At 38.1% G+C, this 12,304-nt stretch overlaps 1 protein-coding gene across 3 annotated transcripts in view; it reads right to left on the reverse strand.

Annotated features, from left to right (window-relative positions):
* Window positions 1-12,304, reverse strand: part of LOC127801575 (uncharacterized) — a 29,333-nt gene that overhangs the window by 9,430 nt on the left and 7,599 nt on the right. For all 3 annotated transcript variants that reach the window (XM_052336822.1, XM_052336821.1, XM_052336820.1), the window contains 3 exons: window positions 4,708-4,798; window positions 2,628-2,663; window positions 2,256-2,353 (listed from right to left, as the gene is read on the reverse strand). In XM_052336822.1, coding sequence (XP_052192782.1) covers window positions 2,256-2,353; window positions 2,628-2,663; window positions 4,708-4,798 — 225 coding nt within the window. The remainder of the gene's footprint in view (window positions 1-2,255; window positions 2,354-2,627; window positions 2,664-4,707; window positions 4,799-12,304) is intronic.

Raw genomic sequence — 12,304 nt, forward strand, 5'->3', positions numbered from 1 at the left:
TTCCACAGCCAAGATATCTCCAGCAATATCATCTCCAATGATTTCCTTGGTGTCGCCTATAAGATCAACACACTCTGTTGCCAGACGTTGACACTTTCTAACTTCTTTTTCCTCCTCCTCTCTGGCTCTATTCTGTAGATCCTCAAATATTAGCTTTGCATTGTCATCAGGTATTGGAGGAGTACCTATTTCTTCAGGAAAAACATATTTAAAATCGTCAAAATACAAAGTTGATGTGATCGTATCTTTTCCCACATTCACAACATCTCTTACTTCCTTATCTTCAACAGACATCTCCTAATTGGTGTCACGTTGATTTTCCAGTCAACTGCCATTCCTTCCTTGCCATCCGATATTACCTGGTCCAATTCTCCTGATTCAGTAGCTTTTTGTAGACTGAAGGTATTAGGTAGGATTCCAGCTTCTGCTGGAATTGGTTCTGCTGCAATGGATCTTGAAAGAAGTTCCACTGGTAGGCTGATCCAAAAATTTTTTGACATCAGAATTAGTAAGTCATCCAACTTGTGGTTGAGGTCAGCGAGTGTTTCGCGTTCTTCCTGGATTCCTTTTCTTGTTACAGCACATGCTTCCTTGATTCCTTTTCTTGTTACAGTGCATTCTTCCTCAAATTCCTTTTCTTGTTGCGGAACTTTATGCTCGATAGCAACTCACCTCCACCTAAATCTGTCCTAAGCCTATTTCTAGATTGTCCAGCCTGGTTTCCAATTGTTTCATCCAATTTTCTTCTTCCATCTCCATTGCTTGCCTCATTCAGACAACCACCTAAGATCAGAATCAGCCTCCTGAATCAATCGTTTCTGTCTCAGCTAGCTCACCAGAAATCGCTTGGCTCTGCTTCAATTAACAGCCGAGATATAAGTATCGCCTCACAAGTCAGCAACCAAAGATCGGCTGTGCTGGAGTAACTGTTACAATCGGTTAACCTAAGATCGGCTGAATTAGGTTTTAACATAAGATCGGCTGGAATCCTTGAAAATTCGCCTCTTGATAATCACATCTTGAAATCGGCTAGATCTACAGAATCAGTATCCTCTGAATCAATCGAAATTACTGCCTCTTGGTATCGCCTACTGAAATCACCTAAATCTACAAAAACTGTATCCTAAAATTGATCGACTCTAATAGTGCCTCCTGAAATTGATCGCCTTTGTTGCAGGTTCTTGAAAATCGCCTGCAATCAGCCTTGCTATGATACGAAATGTCACACACCTAAGATCTGAGTTAGGGCTTTTTAGGTAGAAACTAAGAATTGGAGGGAGAATTAGACAGAAAAAGAGGGAGAACAGAGGAGATCGAGAGGGAGAACAGAGAATTGAGAGGGAAATTAAAGAGAACCGAAAGAAAGAGAGAGAATTTGAGAGAGACAATCTGATTATCATTCCACAAGACATTCTCTAACTACTCTAGCCTATTTATAGGTTGTTCTATATTTCAGTTAGTAGTTAACTGAAAGGTACAACATGAATTAGCAGCCTAAGGTACAATACAGCCAATGCATTATAGTACAACTACTAGTACATTTACTACTGTACCCTTGGGGTTGTGACAGTTTTAAAACACACTACGCAAACCCTTTTGCTTATCTGTGGATCTTTCATTAGATGCCTTGTGTAAGTAGAAATCAAATTGGTTTTCAAAGGACCTTGGGTCCTCTTCTTAACCTTTGCAAAATCACCCTCTCACAAAGTTTCCTAGTACAACTCATTTCTTTAATCCCTCTATAATTTTCCCATAACATCTGGTTTTTTCTGGTAAATGTGCACAAAAATGCTTACTCTCCACTAATTAGGGATACTCTTTGATATATGGATCACGTTAAGTAATTTTTTTCACCATAAGGAGATACAATAACAATTTTTGTGCATATATGGTTTTTTTGCTTCAACATCTAGAGGAATGACTAGTAACCTCACATTATCAAGTGCTCAACAAATCAACAAGCTTAGGACAAGAACTGTAGATGAAGAATACAAGAATCTCAGCCATTTCAGATTGGTTGTACCTTCTGTCACTCAATCGTCTTAAAAAGCATCCACAAGAGAATTGCTAATGCGTGTACACACAAAAAATAAAGGAAAGAAATTGCCAGGTAGGGGTTTGAACAATCTACTTCTGGGTCCACCCACACTAAGAACACTCCAAGTGGGGAAAAATTTGGGGGGGAGCATAGGGGATGATACTTTCCTGGAAATAAAACAAGATGAAAATCCTGTGGGCAATTAATAGCTTAGTACCTGATTTGCCTCAACGGTGAGAATGTTAGCACCAAGCTCCCTAATTGGCATCATTGCAGCTTCTTCACACAAGGCTTGTAGATCACTTCCAGAGTATCCTATCATTGAAAGTGACCACATAACAAAATTTTAATATTACCAGAATAAGATCAGAGACATAAAGACAACTGGTAATCAAGCCTCAGTACAGCCTCGACCCTGAAGTGTTTTGAGTATGTAAGGGCCATAGGCTGCAAGTTCCAACCATAAAATGGACAGACCAAACCCCATGACTTTCTTCTGGCTAAAAATGGGTTGCAACAAAGTGACTCCCATAACTTGTCATCTGGCCAGCATTCTAGTCCATAGTTACAAAGTTAATAATTCTCTTACCTTCTGTCTCTTCCGCAAGCCTTTCTAGGTCTCTAGCTGTTGCAAGAAATAAAACTAAAATTAGTACATCAGAATTTGCATATTAAACAGCAGTCAAAAACAAACACATCCAGAACATTTAAAAGACACTCCATAAAGCACCTTGATTCTTAAAAAGCATAGGATTATCCCAAAGAAGATTTTCTTACTTCCACAAAAATTTTCAATCAGATGGAAAATTTCCACCCATCCTTTGTGACATACAAAATTACAGCAATGAAGTAATTTGTCTGCAAATGATCGAGTTACTATAATTCATTAATTGGTAGGCATCTTATCCACTACAAGCTCCTTTAACTACTTGATTGTAGGCTCGTTCCAAAATAATGTGTTTTTTTTTTTTAAATTGAGGATTTTTTAATCATATTATTTATATTATTCAAAATTTAAATATATATTAAAACGCATCCATTGTTCTATATAAATTAGCTATAAATTTATAGATCATGGAAAGACTTGCTTAGAGCTCGTTTAACATAAAAGATCCAAGCTCAAACTCAAGCTTGAGCTTAAGCCTCAGTCCAACAAAATTCTAAACAGCATTTTATGAAAGGTGCGATTTGGGCGATTTTAAAGGCTAATTTCAAGGGAATCGGGCTGATGATTCAAAGTCACTAGCTTTGCTGGTGAGGTCCATGCTGATGTGGATGAGATGGCTTTAACATTTTATGAAAGGTGCGATTTAGGCGATTTTAAAGGCTAATTTCAAGGGAATCGGGTTGATGATTCAAAGTCACCAACTTTGTTGGTGAGGTCCATGCTGAGTGGATGAGATGGCTTTAGCATTTTATGAAAGGTGCGATTTGGGCGATTTTAAAGGCTAATTTCAAGGGAATCGAGCTGATGATTCAAAGTCACCAGCTTCGCTGGTGAGGTCCATGTTGATGTGGATGAGATGGCTTTAGCATTTTATGAAAGGTGCGATTTGGGCAATTTTAAAGGCTAATTTCAAGGGAATCAGGCTGATGATTCAAAGTCACTAGCTTCGCTGGTGAGGTCCATGCTGATGTGGATGAGATGGTTTTAGCATTTTATGAAAGGTACGATTTGAGCTCAAGCCTAGCAAAATTCTAAATAAACAAACCTGAGCCTTTATGGGTTTGACTTGTTTTTGGCTCCATAATTGTGACCCAGTGTTACTAGAAAACACTAATATCCAAGCATTATCAATTACATATTCCAAACTATATAGGCTTCTGTTCAAAAATATAACATAGAAATTGAAAGTGATGAAAACTGTTTCACATTTTATATCCTTCATTAAGATAGAGGGAGGGGGACAATCATAATGAGCTAAAATTGCAGAGAAATGAATTCTGGTAGAACATGTAAATTAAAAGAAACATGGCCAGGCAGGCCTAGTTAGAAGCCTCAACTTTCGAATGCACAGTCCACCCCAAGGCATTGATGGCATTTGTAAAAATTTTCCTAAAATATGTATATGAAGAAATTGACCAAAGAAAATTAACAATTTTGAAGGTTAAGTTTATCATTATCAAGGATTTATTATTTCATAAACTGCAATGTTCATATTAATAAGAGATCAAGAAATTTCAAACTTGCCAAATACTATCTAAATATAAAATATGAAACAGTATAATTAGTTAGAATGCAAATTCTTCTAATCATAATAAATGGATTGCACCAAAGTGGAACCCATTCAGTGTTTATCATTGTTAAATACCTCCACTTGTGCCCTTCCCATCCCCTGGTTAAGGGGCAGTTTGCCAATTCTTTAAACTTTCTACATAGTTTTGTGCAAAACTGAATCTCTGGAAACTATTACAAGGCTTTATGAGTTAAAATCATTTTTGTATCCGATAGCTTAGGGAACTAAGGGAAGAAAAACAAAAGGCTTAATTCATAGCCATGAAGCAAATTACATGCAGCATCTGCTTTATAAGGAAGCTAATTTTTTGGAAACAAATTACATGTAGAATCTGCTTTATAAAGAGGCTAATTTTTTTGGAAACAAATTGGGATCATCACCTCACAATCACATGAATGAAAAACCAGTTCTGGATATTGAACATATTCTTACCATGCAAGGAAAAAGCTTGGCCTTTGAGTTTGTGTTTCAATAGAAGTATCCTGACATCGGCATTCGGTAAAGGAATATATATTCTCTTCACCTGATTCATGAAACAATGCCATAAGAAAATGCATATATCAAATGCATGTAATATTTTTTCACTAGTTGATTTCTATCTGTCAGCAACTAGGGTTTCCCTAAGTAACAAGAAACAACAGCAAGAGTAATGTTTCTGTATTGGGAAAGATGGCAGCTGATATGGAATGATTCAATCATTGATTGGTGATTGATTAATTGATGATTGATTAATTGATGATTGATTGGTGATTGATTATATATGTTTCCTAGATTGATTGACTGTATATATTATTTCCTAAGAGTAAAATTGTGTCTTCTAGATTAGATTATGTTTCCTATCTTGGTTGTATCCTAAATTGTATAGATCCTAGGATTCTTTCCTAAAGTTAATTGTTTCCTATTTTTGTAAAGAAACTTGTATAAATCAAGCTTTTCTAGCAAATAAAAAAGGGAGACAGTAAGGTTATTTTTTTCCAAAACTTAACATGGTATCAGAGCCCTAGGGATTGTTTTTGTTCTACAATTCTCTGGGATCTACAAAGCCTATCCTTATCAGTCTTCCCATCTTTCGTTTGTCATCTGAATCTTGGCCAATAGATGTCTTCCATCCAAGAACCTACATCAGATACAGCTAATTCCTGCCATACCTCAGAAGTTCCAATTGCTGGAACTCAAAATGGGACCTTGGGAGGAGAATTGTAGCCTCTCCAAGCAGCCTATTGTTTGAACGGGAAAAACTACCTAAAGTGGTCACAGCTAATCCGGACCTTTCTTAAAGGGAAGGGGAAGCTTAGCCACTTGTTAGGAACGGGCCCAAAAGAAGGTGATCCAGCGTTCGCAACATGGGACGAGGAAGATTCCTTGGTAATGTCTTGGCTTTGGAATTCCATGGTTCCAGAGATCAATGACACTGTCATGTTTTTTACCACAACCAAGGATATTTGGGAGGCCATAAACTTGACCTATTCCAAGGTTAAAGATGCAGCCCGAATCTATGAAATATGGGCAAGGGTGGCAACAACCAAACAAGGCTCGAAGACCATCACGGAGTATGCAAATATGTTGCAAACTCTATGGCAAGAGCTAGATCACTACCAATGTTTGAAGATGAAATGTAGTGAGGATGCTACACTCCATAAGAGATTTGTTGAAAAAGAGCGGATATATGACTTCTTGGCCAGCCTCAACAGTGAATTTGATGCAATCAGAGTGCAGATTCTTGGCAAAGAGGATTTACCTTCCTTGAATGAGGTAATCTCCTTAATAAGGGCAGAAGAAGGGAGAAGGGGTGTGATGCTAGAAGCTATCTCCAGTGAGAGTTCTACCCTAGTGTCTTTAAAAACTCATAATCAAAACAAAGGCCCTAGGGATGAAAAGAAACCAGTTGATAGGGATTCTTTATGGTGTACCTTTTGTAAAAAACCTAGGCGCACCATAGAGAAATGCTGGAAGCTCCATGGAAAGCCATCTAGAGGGGGACCAGCAAGGAGTCAAGTGCATATAGCAGCAGCCAACAGCTAGCAACAACTGGAACCGAGAGGATTGGAGCATGGGGGACAGTCTCTTGAACTCAACAAGGCAGAAATTGAAAGACTAAAAAATTTTCTGGGATCTCTAGACAAAAAGGTAGCTCTCTTGCTCTCACAGGTATTGCTTCCTACACTTTTTCTCTACATGCTTCAGAAACTTTACACCAACATTGTTGGATCCTAGACTCGGGTGCTTTAGACCACATGACATCCCATCCACAATTGTTTACTTCCTATAATCCTTGTCCTAACTCTAGAAAAATTACAATGGCAGATGGCTCACTCATTACCATTGCTGGTCAAGGAGATATTCTTCTCAATGATCACCTAACCCTCAAGAATGTCCTTCATGTCCCCAAATTATTTCCTGATCTTATATCTGTTCAAAAACTTATTGAAGATACTAATTGCAGTGTATCTTTTTATTCCAATGTCTGTGAGATACAGGAACAGGGCAAGAAGAGGATGATTGGGCTTGCTACGGCTAAAGAGGGGGTTTATTACCTCGAGGAATCAGTAGGGCTGGACAAGGAGTCTCTTCCTCTTATGTCATGCCTAGCTCAATCCAACGAGGATGAGATGTGGTTACAGCATTATAGAATGGGTCATCTCTCCTTTCTTACTCTCAAATTAATGTTTCCTAATTTAGCTAAAGGTCTGGATTTTAGTCACTTTCATTGTGCTGATTGTGAACTTGCCAAACATAAAAGGGTTTCTTTCCCTCTTTCTAATAAAATGACTAATTTCCCCTTCTCTTTAATCCATAGTGACATTTGGGGTGCATCAAGTGTTCCCAATATTTCTGGGACAAGATGGTTTGTCTTATTTGTTGATGATTATACTAGAGTGGTGTGGTTATATTTGTTGAAAGCCAAGTCAGAAGTAAGCCATGTTTTTCCCAATTTTTACAACATGGTTAAGACTCAGTTTGGGGTAAATGTAAAGCGGTTTAGATTTGATAATGCTAGAGATTTCTTCAATCACACTCTATCCGCTTTCTTTCAACAAAAATGTATTATTCATGAGTCTTCTTGTCCTTACACCCCTCAACAAAATGGGGTGGCCGAGAGGAAAAATTGTCATCTTCTAGCTGTTATTCGAGCACTTCTTTTTCAACAGATTGCCATCTAACTGCCACCACTCTTATCAACAGATTGCCATCTAAAACCCTAGAATCTCAAAGTCCTATTCAACTATTGATGAGTCATTTTCTTGACTTTCATGTGACTAGTAATTGGCAGCCCAAGATATTCGGGTGCACGGCCTATGTTCATATTCCAACAGCCAATAGAGGGAAACTAGATCCTCGTGTCTTAAAATGTGTATTTATTAAATATTCATCTACACAAAAAGACTATCAATGCTATCATCCTCCTTCAAAGAAATATTTTGTATCAATGCTAGCAAATGTGTTACCTTTGCTGAAAATGAGTCATACTTCAGATCATCAACTATTTTAGAACAAAATCAGATCTTGATTAATAGGGATTCCTTGTTTCTTCCTGACCCTAATCTGCTAACCTTGAACCCATCTCCTAAACAGAAAGACTCAAAAAACAAGACACCTGAGAAAGCTTCACCTTCTACTCCTCGGCCTATGCAGGTATACTCAAGGAGGAATAAAATCGAATCTAGTCCTATGCAAGCTCCTGCATCCTCTACAAGTCCTAGTCCTACGGTCTCTACAAGCAGGAATAACACTGACAATCCTACCATTTCAGCGTCATCACCAGGTATTCTCCCCAACCAATTCTCTTGATATGACTCATATGAGCTCTACAAAATCTGCTGAAGCTATTGTCCAACCAGATACCTATGACCTTGATTGGCCCATTGCTCTAAGAAAAGGGAAAAGAACTTGTACCAAGCATCCATTACACCTATTTCTTTCCTTTTCTAAGTTGTCTCCTACCCATAAAGCCTTTCTTACTAGCCTACATACCATCCCTATTCCAAAAAGTTTTTCTGAAGCTATAGGGAATAAGAATTAGAAGGATGTCATGGAAGCTGAGATGACAACCTTAGAAAAAAATCAGACCTGAGAAGTGGTAAAATTGCCTAAAGGAAAACATCCAGTGGGTTGTAAATGGGTCTATACTGTGAAATATAGGTCTGATGGATCTCTAGATCGATACAAAGTAAGATTGGTTGCCAAGGGATATACACAAGTGTATGGGGTAGACTATTTGGACACTTTTGCACTGGTGGCTAAACTTAATACAGTTAAGAGTCCTTCTTTCGTTAGCTGCTAATCTAGGTTGGCCATTGCATCAGTTTGACGTGAAAAATGCATTTTTACATGGTAATCTAGAGGAGGAGGTATATATGGAAATACCACCAGGTTATGAAATAGCCACACAAGGGCTGGTTGTATACAAACTAAAAAAAGCCCTGTATGGACTGAAACAGTCCCCACAGGCTTGGTTTGGGAGATTCACGAGTGTTATGCTTGGCATGGGGTATAGACAAAGCCAAGGAGACCATACTCTTCTTATTCAACATTCGGCCATAGGGGGAGTAACTGTGTTAATTGTGTATGTAGATGATATTGTTGTTATCGGAAATGATAAAGAAGGGATGACTCAAATAAAGGAGTGCTTGTTAAAGGAGTTTGAAATCAAAGATTTTGGGAGATTAAAATCTTTCTTAGGAATAGAGGTGGCTCATTCTAAAGAAGGCATATTCATATCTCAGCAAAAATATGTGGTAGACCTTTTAAAGGAGACCGGATTGCTAGGCTGCAAAGCAAGTGACACACCCATTGACCCAAATCATAAGTTGGGAGAAGCTCTAGAAGGAGATAAAAGTTGACAAGGGAGTTTACCAAAGGCTGGTTGGAAAGCTGATATATTTGGCCCATACTCGGCCAGATATAGCCTATGCTGTGGGAGTGGTTAGTCAATTCATGCATAACCCAAGGGAAGTCCATCTTAAAACTGTGTATCGAATACTCCACTATCTAAAAGAGCACCAGGAAGAGGCATTTTGTTCAAAAAGGGAGAAGCTATGACCCTTGAGGCCTACACAGATGCAGACTATGCAGGCTCTATTGTAGATAGAAGATCTACTTCCGGATATTGTACTATGTTGGGAGGCAATTTGGTAACGTGGAGGAGCAAAAAACAAAATGTGGTGGCTAAGTCAAGTGCTGAGGCAGAATTTCGTTCCATGGCTCTAGGTATGTGTGAATTATTGTGGCTAAAAATTATTCTAAATGATCTCAAGATTGAGTGGACTACGCCTATGAAGCTCTACTGTGACAACAAATCGACAATCAGTATTGCTCATAATCTTGTTCAACATGACAGGACAAAGCACATTGAAGTAGATAGGCACTTTATCAAGGAGAAATTGGATAGTGGGTTTATATGCACACCATACATCTCATCACAAGATCAGTTAGCAGACATGCTAACTAAGGGCCTGCCTGCACCAGTGTTTAACAAGATAATAAACAAGATTGGGATGCAAGATATACACGCCCAATCTTGAGGGGGAGTGTCAGCAGCTAGGGTTTCCCTAAGTAATAAGAAACAACAGCAAGAGTAATGTTTCTGTATCGGGAAAGATGGCAGTTGATATGGAATGATTCAATCATTGATTGGTGATTGATTAATTGATGATTGATTGATTGATTAATTGATGATTGATTGATTAATGATTCAATCATTGATTGGTGATTGATTAATTGATGATTGATTGGTAATTGATTGATTGATGATTGATTGGTGATTGATTATATATGTTTCCTAGATTGATTGACTGTATATATTATTTCCTAAAAGTAAAATTGTGTCTTCTAGATTAGATTATGTTTCCTATATTGGTTGTATCCTAAATTGTATAGATTCTAGGATTCTTTCCTAAAGTTAGTTGTTTCCTATTTTTGTAAAGAAGCTTGTATAAATCAAGCTTTTCTAGTGAATAAAAAAGGGAGACAGTAAGGTTATTTTTTTCCAAAACTTAACACTATCAACCAAATGAAGAGTTGATGTTTCAACCAAATAAGTCTTTCTGTTTATTTTAGTAAGTTTAGTATATGATCAGGCTTATGAACCCAATATATTCCACCAGACACGCAAGAAATGCTTAGGCATTTTGTCATGGCAAGATGCTGTGCAGCTTGCAAATTAAGAATTAATGCCCAACTCGTCTAGCTGGTGACATAATTTTGGACCATAATAAAAAATCAGGGACAATCTTAACTCCTATAAACTCTTTACATGAACACCTGATCGCAGATAAACAGAAATTTTAGTTTAACCAGACCTAGACTTACCTACTGGAATTAGCCCTTCCTAAAAATCTCTAGCACCAGAATAGACCAAATATTTTCCACATTACAGCCAGAAATAGGTGAAGGTCACCATTAGCTCTGACATGAATCCCTAGGTAGTAGGTTCACATTATTTTAGTCTTAGATACTACCAGAGTAGTTGGGCAATTAGCATATCTGAGAGAAATTGACAGCGGATGATACTCAAGTGCCACGGCCCTAGGTTTTCCTAGGGTTTAGAATGGGATTTTGGGCGACATTGAAGAAGAGAGAACAAAATGGAGGGAGAAAACAGAACAGAAAGAGGGTTGAGAAGAAAGGGGGAGGGTTTAGACGAAATAGAGAGGGAGATAAGAATTAAGGGGGAAAATAGAATGGATTCATTCAATCAATAACTACCTATTCTCAATTCAACAGCCTATTTATAGGCTGTTTACATCCCTGCTGTTATTACCAAACTAACAAACTCAAGTACACACTACACAGCCCAAGGTACAACTAAGGGAAAATACAAACAAGAAACAATTACAACTAATGCCTGGGTCATGACAATTTTCCCCCTTATAGAGAGAGTTCTTGTCCCCAAGAACTTACAATGACTAGCCACTATTCTTCATCCAATCCATGTCTTCTATATCGGATTTCCTCTTCTTCTCTTCTTCCTTTTCTGAATCTGGTCTACACCAGGTGATATGATAGCAATACTATCATAGTGTCCAAGATCAAAAAAGCTCAAAACAGCAATGAGGTTTTCATCGGCTGGAATTATCTTGCCCTATGACTCCTCAGCTTTTTCCAAAACCAAAGGCAAAGAAGCAATATTCTTAGAATCTTCTTTCTCAAAACCATTCCTACCCTCAGCCTCCAGTTTTTTCTTTGGTCCAAGTCCTCGTCAGCTGCTTGTCCACGCTCACTAGCTTCAGTATTAGCTTCCATAGAGCCAATGTAAGATTGTTCTGGTCTGGATTGTTCTATCAAAACTCCTGTAGCTACATGTGGACCATTACAAACGTGCGGGTTGCTCTTAAGATAACTTTTGGGCGGCAACCCATGCTTTCTGTAAATGGCTTCCAGCGCCCACTCTTGCATCCTAGCCCTCTCAGCTGCTTCTTGTATCATGGCAGGACATATCATTTTCACCATAGCATTTTCACCATAGGCCTTAGCATATCGTTAAGACCATTAATGAATCTTGATACAAAATAAGACTCGATCAAAGTTGGATGGGAATTGAGCACTAGTGATTTCAATTTCTCAAACTTGACCAAGTACTCCATAATTGAGTCCTTTTATTTTAGCTTGTTGAGCTCCTCTTTTAACTCTCGTCTCCAACCTGATCCTTCTTGATAAACTTTATAAAAAATTCATCAAATTTACTTGATAGACCTTTCAATTTGCTGTCAATTCTATCCCAAGCATTTGCAATTCTTGTATCCATCTTCTCAGTTCAAATCCTTGCAAATTCTCCTCTGTAACAACTTCTTGATCAGCTTCTAAGGATCCCCTCAGAAACTGGAATTGGTTCCAGTAAAGCTAGTCTGCCTCTTTAGTGGCTTCAAGTTCCGTCCACGTCTTCGGATAATCGATCGCCTATCTAGTAAATCTCACAATGCAACACCTTCTAAAACAGAAAAGAAGAGGTTTGTACAATTTGGGAAATAAAAGAAGAATTTCAAGAACAAGAACCGAGACTAGGGTAGGAACAAAAAGAAAGGGAAAGAAT

The sequence above is a fragment of the Diospyros lotus genome, chromosome 5 (genome assembly GCF_014633365.1).
Source record: "Diospyros lotus cultivar Yz01 chromosome 5, ASM1463336v1, whole genome shotgun sequence".
NCBI classification, from domain to species: Eukaryota; Viridiplantae; Streptophyta; class Magnoliopsida; order Ericales; family Ebenaceae; genus Diospyros; species Diospyros lotus.